The sequence below is a fragment of the Ovis canadensis genome, chromosome 1 (genome assembly GCF_042477335.2).
Source record: "Ovis canadensis isolate MfBH-ARS-UI-01 breed Bighorn chromosome 1, ARS-UI_OviCan_v2, whole genome shotgun sequence".
Lineage (NCBI taxonomy): Eukaryota > Metazoa > Chordata > Mammalia > Artiodactyla > Bovidae > Ovis > Ovis canadensis.
The window spans coordinates 6,100,149-6,124,603 of NC_091245.1; the positions used below are offsets into that span (position 1 = coordinate 6,100,149).

At 51.2% G+C, this 24,455-nt stretch overlaps 1 protein-coding gene across 6 annotated transcripts in view; it reads right to left on the minus strand.

Annotated features, from left to right (window-relative positions):
• AGAP1 (ArfGAP with GTPase domain, ankyrin repeat and PH domain 1) overlaps positions 1-24,455 on the minus strand; it is a 573,926-nt gene that overhangs the window by 342,569 nt on the left and 206,902 nt on the right. For all 6 annotated transcript variants that reach the window (XM_069584757.1, XM_069584767.1, XM_069584775.1 and 3 more), the window contains exons 4-5: positions 9,372-9,457; positions 5,362-5,503 (exon numbers count right to left, since the gene is read on the minus strand). In XM_069584757.1, coding sequence (XP_069440858.1) covers positions 5,362-5,503; positions 9,372-9,457 — 228 coding nt within the window. The remainder of the gene's footprint in view (positions 1-5,361; positions 5,504-9,371; positions 9,458-24,455) is intronic.

The window sequence follows — 24,455 nt, forward strand, 5'->3', positions numbered from 1 at the left end:
CAGCTCAGACATCACATGGCCAGCTGTCCCAGAGGGCCCTGGTCCTGAACAGGAAATAAAAGCATGTCCGCAAAGACCGGGAGGGAAGGCTGAAATGCAACAGTGTTAGTCACTCAGTCGCGTCTGACTCTGTGACCCCACAGACTGTAGCCCCCCAGGCTCCTCTGTCCATGGGATTCTCCAGGCAAGAATACTGGAGTGGGTTGCCATGTCCTCCAGGGGATCTTCCCGACCCAGGAGCCAAACCTGGGTCTCCCGCATTGCAGGTGGATTCTTTACCATCTGAGCCACCAGGGGAGGGAAGCGTGAGGGTTAAATAAATGTGGTTCCCGAAGAAAACCGCACGGTCACTACGGGCAGTGGCCATCTATGCACAGGCGCCCGCAAAACACACCCCTCCACCAGCAGCAACGCCTCCAGGCGCCCTCGGCCGCTGGACACACGCTCGCGGAGCCCCCGCAGGTGCCTGTCCTGTTCGGGTACAGGGAAACCCCAGCGAACCAGAGGGACAGAAGCCTGCGCTCTCACGGAGTGGGTGTCAGGTCAGCCGGGGAGGGGGCTGAAAGTGAGACAGAGCCGAGAAAGGACCAGGGGTGTAGGTGGGGCGCAGGGCGGGAGACGGGTTGGGAGGGCAGGGGTCAAGGAAGCCCGCCTGCAGGAGGTGGCGCGGGGTGGCAGGGGTCCGGGGCAGAGGGTGGCCGAGCATCTCAGGTTTAAGGGCGATCCAAGGCTGATAGCAGGGGTGACAAGTGACCTGGGGCGCTAGAGGGGGCCACAGACAAGTGTAGGAGCCACTGTGTCGGGTCTGAGCAGATGGCCTGGGTGGGTGGGCAGGGGACACCCCTACCTCCTGCTGGACCTGTGTACAGATGGGGAGATCTGGGCAGCAAAACAGACATCGGGCACCAGCCACTGGTCTCCCGATAAAATGAACCCCGCGCCCCCGCTATTTGTTTTCAGCTTGGCCTGCATGAGCCCCCTGCTGCATCCGTTCCATGACTCCCGAGTTGCGGGGAGGGGAGGGGGAGGGGGAGGGGGGCAGCCATGCGCGCCACACACAAGGCCCAGATGCTCCAGCCACGGTGCTACCGTGAGACGAAATGGGCTTTTCAGGGACGAAACACGCTTTTCAGGGACTGTTCCTGACGTGGCATTTTTCCTGAGGGTGTGAAGGCTCCCGAGGTACAGGAAACAGCCAAGAGCTCTTTAAAGAAAAGCCCACCCGCGGAAGTCTTCTCTGCTAGTCCCGGAAACAGCAGCAGATAAGACACCAACAACCTCTTAAATGTTTGCCGCAGCATAGGAAATGCACAAGGCTCTCAGCTTTTTCAGTATTAAATAAGGGAGGCATCTCCAGGGAATGATACACCGATTTTGTTTTCACTTTCTCTTTTTCCTTATTCCCTGTTTGTTTTCCCTAGCCCCATGGAACAGGTTTAACTGACAGTTCTGAATGACCCCCAGGAAAACTATGACTCAGACTCCTGGCAAGGCCTGTCAGAGGGATTAATTCAAACAGTATCTCATCCTGTCTCACCTACAGATTAATAAACCTGACTTGGGTTTCATAACACCTAAGGAAAAGAAGTATTTTTTTTAAGGTGGAAACATCTTTTAAGAAAATAGAAAAACAGTTAGAAACTAAGGATTTTCAAATGCTGTGGTGTATGTAAACTAGAAATTAAATGCACAGAGCATTAATCCAGCTTAGAATTTATCCTGACCGGAGTTCCCACAATAACCCAGGCCTCCTTCCCTGGTGGGTGCCCACCCCATTTCTGTCCCATCTGGCTTCCACGACTCGGCGTCACGTGTCAGAAACAGACCCTACCCTGGAGCACTCTTTTTGCCTCCTGTTTCACTCCTGAGACTCTACATCTTTTATCTTTTTTTACAGCTCAGGTTTCACCCTTAAATCAATGCGACTGGCCCGTCTCTAAAACAGGCCATGTTTAACAAACACCATCGCCTCAGCCCTGATGAACATCCTCCAGTTCCCCAAGAGAGAGCGCGTCCACCCACTGCCGGGTGAGGCCCCGCACCCCACGTGTCCTTGAACAATGAACTTGATTCTCCTTCATCTTCGGCACCCCCTAACCTCCGACGGGGCCACAGGCCCCAGCCACCTCGGGGTGGGGGGGTCGGGGGGAATCTGAGATGCCCTCACCTCTGTTTCTGAGGCCCCATGCCCTCTGCACAGCGGCAGGATCTGTGTGCAGGGTTCACAGAACGCAAACCCACAAGGAGCTAATGGTCCCCGAGGGTGGAACTTTCCAGAAGCCCACGCTCACTCCACCTTCCCGCCATGGGGGCTTCTGGGGTGCTCTGGGAATCGGAGGTCTGGGTAATGACCCCTCAGGTGAGGACTGTCTCTCCTGAAAACACTCAAGTCCTGCTCCTTTGGGGCATGGCTTTGCTGAAATCCCAACAGGTCTGAGACAAGCTCTCCAGGCACAGATGCTTATAAAACTGAGGGAATGAAAGGGGGCTGGTTTCTGCCTTCAGGGCCCTCGGTGGGACTTCCCCAGCCTATGAAGCCGTCTCCGGGGCCCCCCGAGACCCGGATCATCCTAGCGGGAGACGTGGTCGGATACCCCTTCAGCTGGGGCGGGACACACAGAGGCGACACACACCTCCAAGGTCAGCGGCCAGCAAAGACCTGCCGACCACCCCAGCAGGACCTCAGGAAGGTGGGCCATACATGGAAACAGAAGGAAGGAAACCAGCCACGTGCTCGACAATGCTGTGCCCACGGATGGCCCCTGGGCCCCGTGAGATTTCCTCCCTCCAAAGCCTGGCAGCGTCAAGGACAACGGCAGTCCAGAGGCAGGGAGCCCGGGTCTGCGTGGGCCCCAGACTCACCACTCTCTACACCCAAACACACAGCTAAAGAAGAAAGAGCAAACTGGTCAAGGTAGCTTTCTGGCTTGGACAGAATGCCTATCTTCCCTTTACTCTGGGGACCCTACTGCACAAAGACATTGTGTGTCCTGAGTGTAGACCCCTGAACCCAGGGAGCCAGTAAGGAGATGCCCACACAGACTGCGCTTTGGCTCACAAATGCCCTGGGCAGGCCTGCAGGGAGAGGTGGCTTACTGAAAATTAACTGCCTTGATCTCCAGGCAGCTTGGAAAAGCAAGATCTGATTTTAGATGAGCTGCCCACTATAAAACGTTATGTGTCAAGAAGTTTTAGTCCCTTCACATCCAAAAGTATCACAACATTGTCTGTTAATCAGCTATAACACAATACAAAATAAGAAGTTTAAAAAAAAAAATTTTTTTTTTTTTAGGAAGTCAAACACCAAATCCTGAACGTGTCCGAACACAAACCAAGGGCTCCTTGCGGGTGCGCCTTGTCTCATAGTGACCACTAGAGGGCGCGTTGGGCATTAAAAATCTCGCATGTCAGCTGAGTGCAGAATTGATGCTTTGGAGCTGTGGTATTGGGGAAGACTCTTGAGAGTCCCTTGGACTGCAAGGAGATCCAACCAGTCCGTCCTAAAGGAGATCAGTCCTGAGTGTTCATTGGAAGGATTGATGTTGAAGCTGAAACTCCAATACTTTGGCTACCTGATGCAAAGAGCTGACTCACTGGAAAAGACCCTGATGCTGGGAAAGATCGAAGGTGGGAGGAGAAGGGGAAGACAGAGGATGAGATGACTGGATGACATCACCAACTCAATGGACGTGGGTTTGGGTGAACTCCGGGAGTTGGTGATGGACAGGGAAGCCTGGTGTGCTGTGGTTCATGGGGTCGCAAAGAGTCGGACACGACTGAGCGACTGAATGGACTGAACTGAACTGATGTCCCAAGTTGGTCTAAACCCACCTCTACTCTGAAGGCGTCAGTTATGAGACCACTGGTCACGACATATATGCTTGGCGGGGGGCAAGATGGGGGTGAGGTCCTCTCCATGAAACCCCAACTCACATTTTACATCTAGCGCCCTGAGAAGATGCTTTCAGTTTATTCCACATGTTTTTTTTCCTCCCAGCACACTTCCCCACTCCGTGATCTTGGCTTATCCCGCCTGCTCTCCATTACATCAGACCTGGTGCCCTGCATATAGCTAGCTGGTCCTGCTGCTCAAACACAGCGAGTTTCTAATCTGAAGAAGTATCACGTCAGGGCATGCAAGGGCAGATCGGATGTGCTTATTCCAAAGGAATCAACAAAAACAGAACCTGCACCAAGAAACGAAGGGATAAATCCAGGGGTTCTTGGACGTGATTGTTTTTTAAGTTCCTCTTTTTTTCTGACAAAGCGGTTGTAAAGTTAACCTTCATCTGGTTTCCCTGGTGGCTCAGCTGGTAAAGAATCTGCCTGCAATACGGGAGACCTGGGTTCAATCCCCGGGTCGGGAAGATCCCCTGGAGAAGGGAATGGTTACCTACACTCCAGTATTCCAGCCTGGAGAACTCCATGGACTGTATAGTCCATGGGGTCGCAAAGAATCGGACACGACTGAGCGACTTGCACTTTCATCTGACTTTCTAAAACAATCCCTGTGACCCCTTAGTTAAGTCCCCAGCAGATACCAGCACGTCAATGAATCTATGACCAAGAGCGTCCTAGGTGATGTCACTTTACTAAGAGATCAAGTTTTATGTGACCTAGAAAAAAAAATACAAAACATACCCATGCAGTAAGATTGTACGCTCTCTGAGGGATCTGCTAAAAATGAGATTTGGATCAGAAGACATTAAGAAATACAGTAGAATAAAACGAAACTCGGCAATGTATGAAAAATCAGTTTTAAAGTTGCAAACGTTAACAGAAGTAACTTTTTAGGTTGCTTATAAATCACATTACTTTATGACAGACAGAATTAAGATGCCCTAATATAGAAATTAGACTTTCTTTCTTTCTGAAGCCCTTGGGGGTGTAGCAGTGTGTTTTGTTTTGAAGTTGCCAAGTGATTTCTCTGCTGAACCAAATGAGGAGACAGGATGATTGCCATTTCAGGGTTTCTCCCTGTAAATGGCATTGAAACATGTACAATATCATACAAGAAACAAATCACCAGTCTAGGCTTGATGTAGGATATAGAATGCTTGGGGCTGGTGCACTGGGATGACCCAGAGGGATGGTATGGGGAGGGAGGTGGGAACAGGGTTCAGGATTGGGAACACGTGTACACCTGTGGCGGATTCATGCTGATGTATGGCAAAACCAATAGAATATTGTAAAGTAAAAATAAATAAATAAATTTAAAAAAATTAAGACTTCAGCAGGAAATTATTTCTTCTTTAGACCTTCTGCAAACTGGCCCCGTCTCTGAAAATACAAGCCAGGAAGCCACTGACGGCTCAGCGGCCAGAGCCCCGTGAGCCCCACCTGCCCGGAGATGCCACTCACCCTGGGTCCCCACCAGGACCAGCGGGATCTCACTCGTGTTCCGGTAGCTGGCCATGCGGCTGTAGTAGTGGTAGACGGTCTGGAAACTGATCTCGTCCTCCAAGCTGAAGACAAATATGACGGCGTCCACCCACATGGCAAACTGGGGAGAAAGAGGGCAGGTGAGCAGGGGGCGAGGAGCGAGGAGACAGAGGGAAGGAGCAGCACCGGGCCACCTTCGTGAGCATGGGCACGGGGGCCACGCATGGCATCCAGCTTCTACCGAAACCCGCTTCTGAAGCATCGCTAACGCCCTTATCCTTGGAACAACACACCTGGGACGGGGCCCGCGCCTGCTTCCCACCCAGGCCACCGTGTCTCCCAAGTCAAATCAGACCCTCTTCCCCACGGGAATGTCCACCCCCGTCCCGACTCAGCTGATGGGAAGCACCCAGTGCGCAGAGCCGACGTGGGTGCCGATAGGCGGGGCGACCCTGCAGCTTCCTGCTGCACCCTAAACTGCCTGCAGAGCCCCCCAGGAAGCCGCGCTGGGACCCTGGCCCTCCTCCTCTGGGGGCCCACGGCTCAGAAGTCCTCCACGCCCAGGGCCAACGACTCTGTCAACAGAAGAGGTCTTCATATTGTCAAGATCTGCCGCAGATGAATTACAGCACCCTTCGTGGGAATTACGACCCACTGCCAGAGACATTTGGAGAAGGCGACGGCACCCCACTCCAGTACTCTTGCCTGGCAAATCCCATGGACGGAGGAGCCTGGTGGGCTGCAGTTCATGGGGTCGCGAAGAGTTGGACACGACTAACCGACTTCACTTTTACTTTTCACTTTCATGCATTGGAGAAGGAAATGGCAACCCACTCCAGTGTTCTTGCCTGGAGAATCCCAGGGACGGGGGAGCCTGGTGGGCTGCCGTCTATGCGGTTGCACAGAGTCGGACACGACTGAAGTGACTGAGCAGCAGCAGCCAGAGACATTAACCAAACCAGTGAACAAAATGAGCAAAAAGGAGGGGGGAAGACGAAAGCCCCACAGCAGCCCGGCTCTGTTATCATTTTATCCTTGTTTTACCTGCATCCAGCTGAACTCACATCAGACCCTCTTTCTGGCAAATCAGCTGGAGGAACAAGTCAGCTCATGTGATACCCACAGTCACCTTGTAAAGTTGGAGCCAAGTGAGCAAAGCACCCCAGGACTCAGAGCTCCCCAGGGTCACACACATGGCACCAGGCACCATCTGGAGCCTGATGCCCTCCTCTTTAATGAAAGACCCAAGTGCAAATGCGGGGGAAAAAAATCCCACGTGCTTTCTCTAAAAGAAGCTGCAGCTCCAACACAAGTTCTGATGGTCAAGGCGTCAGCTCTAACACATTCGGGGACGGTTCCCGCTGGTTAAGCTCGCGTGCTAAGTCGCGTCAGTCGTGTTCTACTCTTTGCAGCCCTATGGACTGCAGCCCTCCCGGCTCCTCTGTCCATGGGATTCTCCAAGCAAGAACACTGGAGTGCGTTGCCATGCCCTCTTCCAGGGGATCTTCCTGATCCAGGGATCAAACTGGCATCTCTTACGTCTCCTGCATTGGCGGGTGGGTTCTTTACCTCTAGCGCCACCTGGGAAGCCCGAGCTCTGACTTCTACATAGAAATGAGAAGGGTATTCAGTTGCCCGTGGAGATTTTATGTGACAGGACAAAACTAAGCCTGAAGTTCAGATGATGCCGCCTAGACAGCAGGAACAGTGATGATCACGGCTGCTGAGGCCTTCAGGGTAGAGTGGTGCGCTGAGCCCCCAGTTCCTCAAGCTGGAGTTCCCTCTCCAGGGTGGACCTGGAACCCTTGGGGACAGGTCTCATCACTAACTCTGGTCCAGGGCGGCCGGCTCGCTGGTCTACCACTGGAGTCAGGGAAAAAAGCGCCGTGTCTGTGCCTCTCTGACCCACCGGTGTCCATCCCTGGGCAGCGACCTTGGACAGCAGCGGCCCTGAAGCCACTCGGCCAGCTCTGACACGCGTGTCTGCACGCAACTTTCTTCTTAGACTCTTGACGGTTGGAGCCGAGGTGTGCTCTCCGAGTGTGAAATTGCCCCTGCACGCTCTGAGACGTGTATGAGCTGGAAAGGCGGAAAATCACCCCAGGTGACCCCCACACTTCACCTACTTCATTCACCTGTCCCCAGCCGCTGCTGAGGGAGCCTTCGTGACCGCAGGACAGACACCCGACGGGCGAAGGTTGACTAAGAGCCATTTAGCTTCACTGCCATCACAGACCTTCCGGACACTGTCAGACGGCAAGCCGGTCCTGCTCGGAGTCACCGACATGCACTGACCAGGAGCTCTCGCAGCTTCATAACCTGCTTTTCCCATGTTCAACCTGTCTTTAATGTTTCCTTATTACTATCATTGACTACGCTGTTTCATCAAAGCTAAAGAAATCTTTTCCATACTTTCACATCTTTGCTATCAGAACATACCTTAAGGACTGCTTTCTTTCATGAGTTGACAGTATTTTTCTTTTAAATATTGGCATAGCTTATAATCAGTGACACTATAGGCTCACTGGAACCTGGTAACTCCACACCATATTTCTGTAGAGCCACACACCTCTCAGTGTATGAAGTTCCTTCTAGAACTCTTAACTCTTTAACAACTCTTTAACAACCCCCATATTCAACACTGTTCACTGAAATCACTAAATTTAAGTGCACTTTCACAAACGGGTAAGTTGAAGAAAGAACACCTGGGATATTTTTTGATATTAAGTCTGCAGTAATCAGTCTTGACTATTACTAGCCCTTACCTCCTTTAAAGCGTTTAGCTGGTAAATTATTATAGAAATAAAACCATAAACTAGGGAGTGAGTAAACCAAAGAAATAAATTTTTCACACTCAGGCTGGTCTTTTTTCCCTCCACAATGCCCATTTTCCAAGGAACTCTCAAAGAAGTCACACCATGCTGCAGCTTCTGGTTTTCAGTGGTGAATGACCTGGGCTGTGAAGCCTAGTGGGCAGCCTGGTGGTGGTGTTCAGATTTCCAATTCCACCCAGCTTTCTAAGTGACTGCACTGCTCCAGAGGAAACGGCAACCCACTCCAGTATTCTCTCCTGCAGAGTCCCTTGGACAGAGGAGCTTGGCGGGCTACTGTCCATGGGGGTCACAAAGGGTCAGACATGACTGCAGTGACTTAGCATGCTCTCGAGATGAAACGTTTATAAGAAAAGGGTGGGAAGCTATAGAAACGTCCAGATGCCACTGCCACCGAGTTGACAAATCAGCGCAACATCTGCTCTTCCTTCCTTCTTAGAAGCACAAAGGGAAAATCAGCCACACAGACCAAACTGCCCCTCCAGGTTTCAGCCTGAAGGAAAAAGAGAATTAGCCTCTCCCCAAAACTTGACAGCATATGAAAACGCAGAGACAACACTTTGCCAACAAAGGTCCGTCTAGTCAAGGCTATGGTTTTTCTAGTAGTCATGTATGGATGTGAGAGTTGGACTATAAAGAAAGTTGAGTGCTGAAGAATTGATGCTTTTGAACTGTGGTGTTGGAGAAGACTCTTGAGAGTCCCTTAGGCTGCAAGGAGATCCAACCAGTCCATTCTGAAGGAGATCAGTCCTGACTTTTCATTTGAAGGACTGATGTTGAAGCTGCAACTCCAATACTTTGGCCACCTGATGTGAAGAACTGACTCATTGGAAAAGATCCAGATGCTGGGAAAGATTGAAGGCAGGAGGAGAAGGGGACAACAGAGGATGAGATGGTTGGATGGCATCACCAACTCAATGAACATGAGTTTGAATAAAGTCCAGGAGCTGGTGATTAACAGGGAGGCCTGGCATGCTGTGGTCCATGGGGTCACAGGGTCGGACACGATTGAGCGACTGAACTGAACTGAGAAACCTCAGTCATAGGAAACATTTTCAGGGGCCGCTCTCTCACCTCTTCTGTGCACACCTGTGGAGTCAGAACCTCAAGGAGGAGCGAGAGGTGCACGCGGGTCCCCAGTGTGGGTGCTGTACTCACCTGGGCCTCTGGGGGGCCACCTTCATCTCGGATCAGCAGCAGATAGCTTTGTCCGTCGACGACAATCTCTTTCTTGAACCTGCCACCTGCCACACACACACACACACAAAACACCTTGTTACACGGGAAAGACAGAGCGTGGGGAGGGCGAACAGACGTGGGCTTCGCTTGTGGAAAAATACGCCCTAGACTGCGGCCCTGGAGGCAGCCCTGAGTGTTTAGGAGTAGCTTCAGATCTGTCTCCAGCAACCACTGGGCTTTGGAAGGCCTACTGCCACTCCAGATTCCAATAGTCGTCTTTAAGAACCCATGATCGTTTGGAATTAGGACACACAGGCTCCGCGCAAGGCCAGGATGGCTCGGGACTCAGGAGGGTGGAGCGCTCATGCGGGCTTTGTGTGCTATTCGGGATGGCTCTCGCTCCCTGGGAACCCGGCTGATAAGAGTCCAGAAACGGAGAGCATCGAAATTCGTCATTCTCTCCTTGGGTTCAAGAAACCGAAATGAAATTTTCATGTGCCGTGAAAAGGGTGGGGGCCTGGTCTCGACCGCGTGGACAAATCCCAGGGCTGAGAACCTCTGTATTCTCCTCAAGGGAAACCCAGTTCTTGAAGGGGAGACACACAACAGCATGGCGATGGCGCTTCCGTGTTCACAGGGCACAGGGAGGGGCTGCTACCACACACGGGTTAGACAGAAGCTACGGGACGACACCTGCGCGAGACACAGCGGGGCAGCTGGCGACAGACAGCGTTAGAGACCGCGCTGGGTCGCGGGGCGGCCGCGTGCAGGCGGCAGGGCTGACCCCTCCCGCCCGGCGGGCGCACAGCCGCCTCCAGCACCTCCCATCGGCGTCCAGGGTCGGACTGCCAGCCCTTCCCCTGGGCAGCGGGAAACACGCCCACCGCTGGGCTCCTCTGCCACCTCCAGAGTCAGACCACCTCTGCACCTTCTGCGCTCTGCGCCCACCCCTTCCCCGGGCTTGGGAATTCGCGGTCTCAGAGAGGGACGAGTCTCATTCCAACTACCCCAGCACAGAGGCCTTCCAGAAACACCAGCGAACTGACAGCCCCGAGCAACTGGACGCCCCCGAGGACCACGCTGCCAGAGCGTCTCCGGCCCCAGAGGCTGTGGGTCGGGTCTCTTGCTAGCCTGAGTCCCGTCTGGCTTGGCGCCACAGCGACGCCTGGACCATGCCGGCCTCCCCTCCCAGAGTTCCGGGGCTTGGGCCACCCCAAAGAAGGATCGGAGGCCTGCAGGTGGGCTGAGGCCCCGTGAGGCTGGGGTGGAAGGCTGGGTGGGAAGTCACAGGGGTAGGTGAGCACGGACGCACACACGGCCACTCCCACTCAGGCCCCCCTGTAACAGGCAAGACGCGCTTGCTTACATAGCAAAACTCAAACACCAAAGAAAGCCTTCCAGCATTACGACCGATAAACTCTCATTTTGGTCCCCCTCACTTTTGATAAGGGGAAAAAAAGAGGGGGCACTCCACGGAGAAGCGCTGGAAGGACACAGAGGCGACGGTGCTGGGAGAGCGCATGCGCGCTAGACCACAGAGGGCTGCGCATGCGCTTCCGGCTGTGGGTGGCCCCACAGTGGGGTCCCTGCGCCCCAGCAGCTCGGCCAAAGGCAGGCGCCGTGAGCCCTGGCATCTTAGCACTCGCGGAGGACGGCCCCTGCCTGGTGAACAGTTTCCACCTCCACGAGGCCGCCCAGCTGCCCCGGGCATGCTGGGCTCAGGTGGCCAATTCCTCACCAATCTGCGTGATCTCCAGGGCAGGAGGGGGAGTTCCCGCAGGACCAGCACCCCTCCGCTGCCAGCCGCCGCCCCCACCTCCTTGGGGAGCTGGCACCTGGTGGGCGTCACCACTCGGCTCCCCAGGAGTGACGCCCGCTGTTGGCCCTGCCCCTCCCCTGGGTCTCTGCGTCCTCTGTCTCACAGGGTAAGCACTTAATGGATTTCACATCTACTGCCATTCCCCTTCTTTGATATGTTTTTATAGTCACGTTTACAAGTTATGTATCCCAGTGATTAGATCACAATATTAACGTTAGGAAAGGTTTGCTCAGAGTTCTTTCTGCTCCTCTGTTCCTCTGCTTGTAACCACATGCAAAGGCCTCTAGAGCTAATTTGCATCAGCTCTAAAAGGGCAGGTGATTGTCTTCTGCATCCCTAAGGGGACTTCCCATTCTAAAAATCACTATTTATTATTCCCCTCTAAAATATGTAGTTAGTATGTCTCTTCAATGGAGAAGGCAATGGCAACCCACTCTAGTACTCTTGCCTGGAAAATCCCATGGACGGAGGAGCCTGGTAGGCCGCAGTCCATGGGGTTGGTTAAGAGTCCGACATTACTTTTCACTTTCACGCGATGGAGAAGGAAATGGCGACCCACTCCAGTGTTCTTGCCTGGAGAACCCCAGGGACGGGGGAGCCTGGTGGGCTGCCATCTATGGGGTCACACAGAGTCAGATATGACTTAAGAAGCAGCAGCAGCAGCGCATCTTGTCCGTATTTTACGATTGCAAATATCAGACACTTGCAGTGGACTTGGGTGTGTTTTCTGGTGGTGTATGTACATCAAGAAACAAATGAAACACTCAAATGCATTTGCCGTGAACCCAAAGGTTTGATAACTAGATAAAAATCAGCCAGGTGCTTAAGCACCCAGATTGCGAGAAAGAATATGATTAAAAAGGTCATATGTAAACAGTAAACTCCTACTGCTGGTAGACTGTCAGGCTCAACGGGAACACAGACCCCTGAGTACTGGAGAAACACACCCCAGCAGGTAAATAAGAGATGCCTTTAAAAGCCATTTTCTATAGTTTACTTCAGAGACACAAAGGGAAAAGGCCTTGGGATGAAGGTGTGGGCGGCAGCAAGCTGGTCTACATCCATCAGGGGCCATTGCCCTTGTTTTGTGAAATTCAAACCCACCATCTGATCCTAGCCATTGGATCTTTTCCTACTAAATATTAGAGCACACCACCAAACTCTACGTCCACTTTCATTTTTAACGTAGATTTATAAATGTCTGTGTTCTAATCCTATTTCCAATAAAGTCATCCCTCGCAATCCACAGGGGGCTGCTTCCAAAATCCCCTACATAAAATGAAGAATTTTTACACTGCCTGCGTACATCCTCTTGTATACTTTAAGTCATCTACAGATTACTTATAACATGTAATACACTGTAAATGCCACGTAAAGAGCTTTAAGTACAACATAAATGCTATGTAAATAGTTGCCAGCATGAAACGAATTCAAGTTTTGCTTTTTGAAAACTTCTTGTAATTGCCCCCCTCCCCCCGCCACGTTTCCGATCCATGGCTGACTGAATCTGTGGATACAGAACTGTCTGCACAGACAGACGGCTGTATCTCCCTGCAGGTCTGTTTGACCCGGCTTTGCAACCATGGCCCCACCCTATAAACTTGTTACATGAATAACTGTCAACCTTCTCTGACTGCCAAATACTATTACATGACACTAAACCGCCCGAGAGATCATTTTATTTTCAGAGTGCGCCCAAACCTGACCCCCGTATTGGGAGCCTTTGACACACACTTGGCTCAGCCCACCTGTGCACAGGTGTGCAGGGCCCGTGCAGGGCTGTCTAGCCCGCAAGTCCACGGGGGAAGCAGGGCTCTCTGCACCTGTGATGACAACTCCCTGAGAAGGGATAACAGAGAGCGCTCCTGATGGATCCCTTCCACAGATGGCTTCTGATCAGCAGAGGCAGACAGCACCAGGGTAAAGCAGGGACAGATGGGTGAGCAGAGTCCAGTTCATCTCTGGGCTTTGGTTTTCTTGAGTCTCGCTGAACAGCAAGATCGCTTACATCTCATGTGTACACAGATAGGGGACATTCTTTCTGCCTAAATTTAACCTGTGTGTGTACTCAGTCGCTCAGTTGTGTCCGACTCTTTTGCAACCCCATGGACTGGCAGCCCGCCAGGCACCTCTGTCTGTGGGATTCTCGGGACAAGAATACTGCAGTGGGTGGACCGCTTCTTCCTCCAGGGGAATCTCCCCAATGGAGGCATCTAACCTGCATCTCCTGCATTGGCAGGTGGATAATTTACCATTGAGCCACCTGGGAAGCCCCACGTGCAATTTTTAAAATTTCAGGTTCATTCAAAGGTTAGTTTTCCATTTCCACCCAGAAAACTGTCCTGGGAGCCTCTGTTGCCCTTGAGCTTGAATTCTTAGGAGGGTCAAGGTAAGAGGTGGACCTGAACATACCAAACAGAAGCAGGGATGCTGACGTGGATGTGTTACGAAAAGCTCACCAGAGAGAAAAGATCAGGTTTTTTTAAAAAAAAAAATCTTGAAAAACAGACTTAAAGGAGTCCCTTACAATCCACTGTGCTGTGCTTAGTCATCAGTTGTGTCTGACTCTCTCTGACCTTTCGGGAGTCTTTGGAGCCCACAAGGCTCCTCTGTCCATGGGATTTTCCAGGCAAGAATTCTAGCATGGGTTGCCATCTCCTTCTCCGGGGTATAACCCACTGGTGACCAATTTCTCTCAAGGTTTCAAAGTCACTCTTGAGTCCTGGTCTCATGCTGGGGGAACCAGTTTTGAATCTGGGATGCTGGCGTAGGTCAAAACCGCTGAGTTCCCTCTACTCTCTAAACTCGAGCTAGGCAGGATGGACCTACAGTGGAATCTTGTTAAATATAAGAGCTGCCTACATCAACAGGGGTATGACCATCTCACCTGGGTTAGCATTTCTGCTTTAAAAAGGGGAAAAAGAAAACCGAATTTTCCTATTACCAAAAAATTTAAGTTTTGTTGGCAGTAAACACTCCAACAGATGCTTGACACTTCTATGCTTTTGGCTACCTGGACTAAAAATTATTAACATATCATTAACAGGTTTCCAAGCAACAGAGAGCCTTATACTTTATAGCTTACACAGCACTTCACTTCCCACTTCATCTCATCCTCCTCACAGCATCCATCCATGGTGCAAATGCCACCAGAATATCCACATCTAACTGGGTGGAAAAGAAGTTCAGACGCTGATCAGTCTGCCCCCCTGCCCCCCAGAAAGGAGGGGGAGAGACCCAAACCCACGCATGCCGCCTGGTTCTCACGTCTTCTCTCTTCTGTGTGGACTTCTGCTGAGACAGTTCATGGCACACACCGTCCGCAAAGGAGCCTGGAAGCCTTCGTGTGATTCCCTACACCCACAGGGCAACAACAAGAATGTAGGTGGTGGCGTGTGTCTTTTTCTCATTCCACTCACCACCATGGAAAGGAGTGGTCTTCAGCTGCAAATGACAGTCACCCCTGTGCCTGCTTGCTAAGTCACTTAGTGTCTGACTTTGTGGCCCCACGGACTGTAGCCCACCAGGCTCCTCTGTCCTTGGGGATTCTCCAGGCAAGAACACTGGCCTGGGTTGCCATGCCCTCCTCCAGGGGATCTTTCCAACCTAGGGATGGAACCTTCATCTCTTATGTCTCTTTAGCATTACCAGCACCTGGGAACCCTTAGGAGACTTAGTGCTTAGGAGACTTAAAAGGAACAGACCTGCCCAACACTTTTTGTGATGGGGAAAACACCTTTGTATTTCATTACAAGTTCATCAACAAAGGGATACTGCCTATAAGATTAAATGATACAACGGCCCATCTCTGGGAACCCTGCCTCCCAGGTAGTGAACATTAAGCAAAAATACTTGTGTGTAGCTCACAGGAAACATCCTGACCAGGCCCACCTGTGAATAATTGCAGACAAGAAGAAATTAACACAGCCCCCTGCAGAGGCTGATCGTTGATGTTCAGCTGCTAAGTCCTGGCCTCCAGTCCTGACACCTTCTCAGGGCCCTAGCTCAGGAGCTCCTGATTTTCCCAGGGGGACGGTTTCGAGATTCTTGTCATTTCTGACATCTGCCCAAAATGTTCTTCTTACTTAGCCTAGTAATACAATAGAATATCTGCGAAGGGGGTCGTCTCATAATTATTTAGGACTGGTGAGATGAGAGGAATACACTGGAAACAACAAATGAGTCTTTTCATTTCTCCCTGGGACAATATAAAAAAATTAATCATGTGCCAAAAATTTCTTAAAATGAATTTTGCTCTCTGGTAAAAAATACTGAAGCCTGATGCCTATTGCTGAGGTTTTGGAGAAGTTTTGTGTCGTGATATTTAAATGAATTTTGGATCATATATTTACACTGGGAAAGAAGTTTTATTGGTAACATATTCGATTACAAAATTTAACCAAATCAGACTTCATTTCCTCTGCCAATTTTTTTAAAAAACTTATTGTTTTTTTAAAAAGGGGGGGGCTATAAAAATGTACTAAGAGTAAGGATCCAGTTAATCCGTGATGATTGGTAAGTCAGTTCACAGGTGAAAGGATCGCAGTTTTGGCTTGAGGTGAAATGGGGTTTAACACAAAGGCTATGGTCTTCAACTTCATTCCATCCAGACCTGAGTACAACAAAGATGAAAAGATCAGGAAAGAAGTCAGAGTTCCATGGTAAGAGGAAAGATTCAAATTTTACTGTAACGGAATTTCCCTTTCTTCCATTTCTAATAAAAGAGGCGGAGGGAGGGGAGGTAGTTAAAAACCAGAAAACAAAATTCACCATCCACCAAGAAAAGATGCAAAGCATCACATAAACAACCTTGAAATCACTGGCCTTAAGAATAAAAAGGAGCAGGGCGGGAGAAGGGGGAGAAGAAAAAGGAGGGGACGTCCCTGGTGGTCCAGTGGTTAAGAATCCGCCTGCCAATGAGGCAGACACGGGTTCGATCCCTGGTCCCAGAAGATCCCACTTGCCGTAGAGCAACTAAGCTCTTGAGCTGCAAATACTGAAGCTGGCTCACTCAAGAGCCCGCGCTCGGCAATGAGAAGCCCGCAAGCCACAACTGGAGAGCGGCCCCCAGTCACTGCAGCCAAAGAAAGCCTCCGTGCGGTAAAGAAGCACCCAGCACAGCCAAACAAATCGAGGAGGACCACAGGGCCAGGTGGGGAGGGGCTCCTGGTCCCTGAGGGAGGAGGGATGCTATGGCAGGTGGGGGCAGAAGGGTCTTCCTGTCCCGGCCCCTGACCGTGAGGAGGCTCCAAGATGAGCAGCCGCCAAGGCTCTCTGGAGGCAAAGTGCCTGCAACACCCAGACTGCATGGAGGGGCCCTGGGGGGCCAGCACCCACACCCTCCCACCGCCCACGGGGGCGGGTGCCCAGCAGGTTCCTGGAGAGCAGTGGCCTGCCTGTAACAGCAGCTCACCTTGGTCTGGAGGGGATGCCCTCAGAGGACAAAGGGCTCATGTTATATTGAGGCTCTCGGGAGGGGACACCCAACCTCAGTCCCGCGTCCAGCACTTCCTGGCAGGGGGTGGGTATCGGAGGCCCGAGGACACAAGAGCGGGCACAGTGGGGCATCCCTCTGGTCCAGAGAGGTTTCCTCTAGCCAGTGTCCTGTTTCCCCAGGAAACCCGGTGGCGGTGGGGGGCTTCCCAGACCTCACCCGGGACACGTGGCTCACCAAGAAGCCCTCCGGTGGCCGCAGCCAGCGTGAACGGCCTGACAAGTGCATGCGTCCTTGTGCTGAACTGCCGTCGAGACCGTGCCAATCTCAGGAAAAGGAGGGGAAAGCTACGGAAACGGTAAAGACATCATGTGAAGATATGGCAGGAAGGAAAAACAGCAGGGGATTGTGGGAGTTTCCCGGTGGCCTAGTGGTTAGGATTGTGGGCTTTCATCGCTGTGGCCAGGGTACAGTCCTTGCTCAGGGAACCAAGATCCTGCAAGCTGCATGGCATGGCCAAAAAAAAAAAAAAAAAAAGGCCAGCGGGGGAGAGTTGCAAAGAAGCCCGCAAAACTCAAAAGGGCAGATGGAAGAGAAAACTCGAAAAGCAGAAGGAAATCCCTTCCAGTCGCTTCCCTCCCTGATGCCACTTATTAACAGGCAGTTAACGACACGAGAGCTCCAGGAAAAGAATCTGAAACAGCGTCACAAGAGATGGAAGCCTCTGGAACAGAGGACCACAACTGGCATTTTGGAACAAATGAATAAAATGTGGAAAAGTAAGGGAGAGAAGAACACACCGCTCCAAGCTGAAATTCTGACCAGGAGGAACAGCAGTTAATAAACTCCATCAAGGAGACGAAAAGACAGAAGTTAACTGACAGGAAGACAAACGAAACTAAGGAAAGGAGAAATGCTGCCCCTGACAACAAATGCCCAACTAGAGAACTCGGGTGAAGTACGGAGGAACTGTCCTGAAATGCGGGAAGAGACGAACCTGCAGATCGAAAGAGCACGCGATATTCCAGGAGAAAACGACAGGGGCTCTCTAAGGATGGAGCCTCGGAGGCCCCGCTGAACAGCTGTCCTGCCAGTCAAGACTCTCATCCTGCAGCGGCGTTCCAGGTGCACCCCCAGGAACACTCTCCAGAGCCTTTGTAGGGGGTTGGAAAATGGCCAGTGTAGTATTTTTTAAGAGATGTACAACTGGTTCTGAAACTGTGACAGTAACAACCAACTTGCACTGGCAAGTGTGTTACATGCTAAGCCACAGACCAAGACCGGGGCTCTGGCTGCATCAGGTAACCTCTCTGCAAAGGCAGAGCCCGCTGCTGGGGTGTTGGGAGGGTTGCACCATCACCCCGGCCTTCTTAAAACCAGCAACCTGCTTTGGGACATGTCCCACCTTCTTGGGAGGGACAGGCTGGGTACATGTGCGGTGACAGTGTGTTGTGTGATCCAAGTCAGTTAAGTAACAACAATCAGTTAACCAGCTGACTCCTGGGGATGTCACCGCGCATTTAGTGAGCACCATGGTCCATGGGGACCTGCCTGAACACCTCTAGGGAATGAGTGGTTGATTTTTATTAATTCAACCTGGAATTTCAAGAACCTCACTGTTCCTACTGCTTCAACACTTCTCGATCTACTTCACGGAAGAGTGACCTTGAAATGGCAGGTGAAGTGAATGTATGTTTAAAGTCTCACTTGTGTACTTCAGGTTTTCCCGACATCAAGTAAATACAAGCAAAAATTAACTGGATGGAAAGGCAGATGTGAAATGGAAACAGGAGACCCTAAAGCCCTATTTTGTGTTCATAAAAACAGCTTCATTACCATCCCTGATAAGCAGCGAGTCAGATTTATAAACTAGAACTTGTACGAGTTTTATTAATGGAACTGCACGAGGTATCAGAGGGCTACTGAAAGCATTTTGTAAAAATGGCACTGCTGCTCAGAAAGAAATCTGAAATTAATGTTTGAGGAAGTGGTTTGTTGCTCAATAGTCATACTGAGCTTCCTTATATCTTAACTTCAAGAGCTTTGAGGAAAATGTAAATTGGCAGCTTAACACATGAAACCCGCTAAGAGCTCTCCCCTCCAAATACCACCTTTTCAAGACAACAATAAACATGGAAGCCCGGGGCAGGTGTAGGCTGGCTGATCATCATCAACTAAGGACAGACCCAGGTCCACCTTCACTAAGTTTCATTTACTTTTCCTCTGTGGTGAAAAAAGGTGGGGGCCTTTCCTGCTGGCTCAATGGTAAAGAATCCGCCTGCCAACGCAAGAGACTCAGGTTCCATCCCTGGGTCAAGAAGACTCCCTGGAGGAGGGCATGGCAACCCGCTCCAGTATTCTTGCCTGCAGAATTCCATGGACAGAGGAGCCTGGTGGGCTACAGTCCATGGGGCCGCACAGTCAGCCAAACAAGCAACTCAACGACGACAAAACAACCACCTGCCAAAGTACCCCACTGAAACTGCTGTAAGATAGCATGATCACAACAAAACATGTCTCTCTAATCACGGCTGCAGAATCTCAGATACTGCAGAGTAAACCACTCCCTGCAGCATCACTAACCCCAGGAGGCAGGCAGGTCCCACAGCCTGAAGCATCCTTTCTCGTGACGGTGTCCAAGCACTCTATGGAGGAAAGAGGACACTCGCTGCACAGACAAGCCTGGACCTTGCCGTCCCCAGCTCACGCTCTAGGTGTGATGCTGACGCCTGGGCCTGTAGCCTGTTCCTTGGGCTTGGAGCCCCAGACACATTCAGGGTACTCTGGCTCCATACCCTGGGACTCTCCTGCAAAACTGTTTTGGGAAGCCAGAACCCGCCCCCTACCCGCAAAGTTCATACACCATCATCCCTGGAACTGGGTGCTTCTCCCAGTAACTCAGCGGCTGTTCCAACGGACAGGCAGCCTGCACGGCCCAAACCTCAGGAGACTTGGGGTGATCAGGAGTCTCACTGAGGCCCCCCTGGATCTGGCAGCTGAGTCATCAAGCTCTGCTCTCAGGACAGAGACACACTCCGCTGTCCCGAGAGTAGAGGTTGACAGAGAAGCCTGGCAGGCTACAGCCAGTGGGGCCACAAAGAGCCGGCCTGAGCAATTAACACACACACGGTGTGTCCCTAACCTTAGCTGGGGACTTCCACGTCATCGAGTGATGCCAGGAACAGAGTGAACAGGACAGGACTTTTTTTTTTTTTTTTAAATATATATTTTCTTGGCCACACTGCACAGTATGTGGGATCTTAGCTCCCCGACCAGGGATGGAACCCACACCCCTTGAACTGGAAGCGTGGAGTCAACCCCTGGACCTCCAGGGAAGTCCCCAGGATTTCTGACTGTCAAGGGCAGTAGGAGAAAAAGGAAAGGGATGAGGAGAGCGGGCTGGGTGGGGAATGGGAGGGGACTGGGCACCAGGAACAGACACACCCCGTGTCCCCCAGAACATACTGGGAACCCCCTGAGCAGATGACGCAGGGGGGTGTCTGGCTTTGAATCAGCCCTCTGAAGGAGAAAACAGCCATTTCTCCAAAATGATGGGCACCTCCATATATTAATAGAATCTAATATTCAGGCGCTCATCAGAGCGGTTGTGGGTTCAGCTCCAGACCACCGCCATAAAATATCACAATAAAGTGGGTCACAAGAACCTGGAAGGTTCCCAGGGCATGTAAGTCACGTCCTTACTGTACCATCACAGTCTTCTAAGCGTTCAACCACATCATGTCTAAAAAACCAACATACGTACCTTAATTTTAAACCTCTGCTAAAAAAATGGCCAACCAAATCACCTGAGGCTTCAGCCAGCCACAACCTTTTTGCTTGAAAAGAGTTTGAAATCCTGCAAGAACTATCAAAACGTGAGACACGAAGGGAACAAATGCTGCTGGGAAAAACAGCCAACATCGCTCGATGCAAGGTAGCTGCAGAACTTCATTTTTTTTTTTTTTTTCCAAGGGGGCATCTGAGAAGCGGCAATAACACGAGGGATGGCTGGGTGACCGAAGAGGGCGGCTGTTAGCTGGACACCCAGTGCTCACCGCCTGGGCTGTACGCGAATGTTCCAGCATCAACTCCTTTCTCTGAAACAGTCTGGTGGTAAATGGAATATATTTAGTGGTGCACATCTGTTTCCTTGGGCAAAAATGTACTTAAGGTTATTTATTTTTAGTGCCCTTCACATTTATTTTAAGCATCAAAAAGGATAAATTACACAAAGGACTGAGGCTGCAGGACAGAGAGCCCAGCTGCTCACCTAGTGGCTTTAAAAAACAAGGCCAGGCCCCACCAGCCAGGGCCCGAGACGTGTCCAGGGGCAGGCGCCTCAGCAAGGTGGATGTGGGCATTGGGTGGGCTGGCCTGCACCCACCAGAAGCTGACCAGACGGGCTCTCTGTCCCTCAGACGTGACCACTCTAAACTAGTGTTTCCTGGTAAAGAACTTATTAAAAAATTGTGTGTGTGTGTCACGGAACTATATTTTTGAATACATTTATTTAAAAATAACCACAGAACTGTCGGTTCACACAGTCCTCTGCGTGCAACTCAGGTGTTCGTTTCGAGAAAACTAAAAGGGCTGGTGGCTGTGAGGTGGGGTCCTGTGGAGAAGCCCAGAGTCCTCTGCAGGTCACGCCTTGAAGTGTGGACACACTGCAGGGCAGGGGTTGCAAACTGTCTCTGGGAGTGGCTGCCGGACAGTCAATAATCCAGGCCTTGCGGGCAGTAGCCTTGTTTGCGTGGGGTGTTTTGTTTTTGTTTATTCTTACAAGCCTTTAGAAATGCAACAGTGACCCCCCACCAAGGTCAGCGGCCTGGGAAGCAGCCGGCACCTCCCCCTCCAGGCTTGCTCCCCTCCCCCTCCAGGCTTGCTCCCCTCCCCCTCCAGGCTTGCTCCCCTCCCCCTCCAGGCTTGCTACCGGAGAGACTGCTCTGCGATGATCCCATTCTTGCCTTAAAACTGGAGACAGCAATCCAGGGTTTACACTTAGCAAAAGACTTTGAAACTTGAAAACAGTACATGACCTGTCACTTTGTATAAAAACAGCAAAAAGGATTAGTTTATTAAATTTTTTACCTTCTAGGAGTAAAAAGACATAATAGTTTAAACTACTGTGTGTCAAAAGCCTGTGTATATTGTAACATGGTTGTTTTGTAAATACATGTTTGTGGAGACTGCAAAAAAAGAGAAATGCACCTAGTCCTTCAACCCCACGGGCTGGGGGTGACCGCTGCCGGATAGCCGTCTGCCCTAGAGGTTCCTGCTGGGGACAAGGCCCTGAGCGTTGGGAATGTCACCTCCCATTTCTGGGGGTGGAGCTGGAACACTCTCAGGAACCATCTTATTCCCCTGGAAACAGTGTCAGGACTCAGCAGAGGGCGTCCGGCCAGTGTCTTAGGATGAACACGCTGGTGGGCAGGAGGGGTGTCAGCTCGGACAGACCCAACAACTGTTGTCTAACGTGCAGTTAAGTCACGCTCTAACTGGTAGCTCAGTCGGTATAGAACCCACCTTTAATGCAGGAGACCAGGTTCGATCCCTGGGCCGGGAAGGTCCCCTGGAGGAGGAAATGGCAACCCGCTCCAGTCTCCTTGCCTGGAGAATCTCATGGACAGAAAAGCCTGGTGGGCTACAGGCTATGGGGTTGCACAAGTTAGACATGACTTAGCAACTAAACCACCACTTAAAGCTCAAAAGAAAAAAAAAAAAAAACCATCTTGGAGCTTAACATTTCCCTAGAGGAAATGATCTGTCATCCCGACGGTAAAACTTTCAAGACCCCAGTCTCCTTTCTCCTATGAAGGAAGTGGTTTTGTCATCTGTGAAGTCAGGAGGTGTCTCAGGGAAGCAACAATCATGTCCCCCAGTACACAGGCTACTACTGGGGGGGCTCTGGGGCTCAAACGACACCACGGAGCGTGTGGGGATGCTTTCCGGGAGAAGCCAGCGTGCTCAGCTGCTCAGGTGTAAATGACCACCTGCAACTACAGCCATTCGTCCTGAAGCCTTGCCTCCTCCCCGACTGCAGGCGCCGTGCCCAGCTCTCAGCAGGCCCCCGGTTTCCCGCTGAATTAATTATAACAATACGGGACGGTGTGTTCAGAGTTCCAAACAACCGACTCAGAGACACATTTTGTCCTGCCAACTCTGTTCATGCCAAAAACATAATCTCCTTACTCTTAATTTTACGGCCTTTTTTTCTTGTTAAAAATGAAGCAGAACCTACTTTCTCTATATTTCTTTGAAGTGCTAGCGATAACTTTAGCGTTCTTCGCCTGTTGTAAAGGCAACATTATCTGATCGTCAATATGGCTTACGTGCGAAGGGACACGTTATTTAGCACGCTGTTTACGCAGATCAGGACGATGACAAGCGTCAATGATATGTCTACAGTTACAGACCGAGTTAGCGTCTGCAATAATGAGAAGGTGGCTGAATTGACTGCTGCTTTACCTACTAAGCCAACCTACCAGCAGGCTCTTCATAAGGTCTCAGATACTCCTCATTAAAAAATTACCATGTACTTTTAATCACTTGGTTGCAAGTAACATGGTAAAATTATGTGGAAACACTGAACTGGCTAGATTTCAAAACTCCTCAAATTTTATTAGCGTTTACAGATTTTGTTCATTGGAACATTAAGCAGCACCCAAGAATGTGTTCAGAAATAGGCCTAACATCTGCTGAGCAGTGGTAGCTGACAAAAATTTTTTTTTTAAGTTTATTTGATTTGGAAAGGATTTTTGGAGCTGACAGTTTAAATGCATTTCATATGTCCCAGAAAATACAGGCTGGTATTTACCACATGGCTTGTTTCTAAGAAACTAAGTAAACATTCGTTCCAAACAGTTCATTTTTTAAAAAGTGATTTAAGATACACAGGCTCCTGAGAAGGCTTTTATTGCCCTGACGATACGCGCATCTGTCGGGGAACAATTCCAGGGAGTCCTCCAGGGACGCAGGGATTAACAGAGAGACGTCCAGCTCGAGGTGACCTGACCACAGCAGACCCCTGCTTCCAGAGGAGGTGCCCACGGCCAGCACCTGACATCCCAGCTAGGAACCGGCAGGGCACGGTGGCAAGCCCAGGGCCGGTCACCCTCGAGGGGCACCGTCGGGCTGGACACACCAGGGAGGAGAAGGCAAAGATGGGGGGCGCTCCTCGCCCCTCTTGGGGGGCCCTGGGGCGCTGAGGCACCTGCAACCAGAAAAGCTCCTGACCCCCCTCCCCCCCCTCCCCCCGGAGCCCAGACAGCAACCCCACCCAGGGGGCGAGAAAGGACCCAGGGAACTCAGGCTCAACCCGCACCACTGGGGATGTGGTCAACTCACTATTTTTTTTTACTACTTTTATTTTTTTTATTTGACTCTGCTGGGTCTTGGTTGTAGCAGGAGGGGTCTTTGCTTGTAGTATGTGAACCCTCAGTTGTAGCACGTGGGATCTAGCTGCCTGATTTGGAGGAGGGGGCAGTCAAACCCGGAACCCCAGTGCACTGGAGCACGGAGTCCTAGCCCCTGGACCACCAGGGAAGTCCCCAGCCCACTTTAAATTCTCTTCTTTTCTCTCATTTCCAGATGACCACAATGTAGGTCCCAGGCGTCTCATACAGAGCTCTGCTGTCCTGAGCTGAGCTGCACTTAAAGCTGGTGGAGTAAACACTGTCATGGGAGCCTGGTCAGGGAACAGGCTGTCTGGGGCAGGAGCAGAGGGAGGGTGGGTGGGTGGGAAGCGGGGGCGTCACGTTCTCGCTCCTGAAGTCACACGGAGAGGAGAGCTGAGGAGGAAGGCTGCTCACCT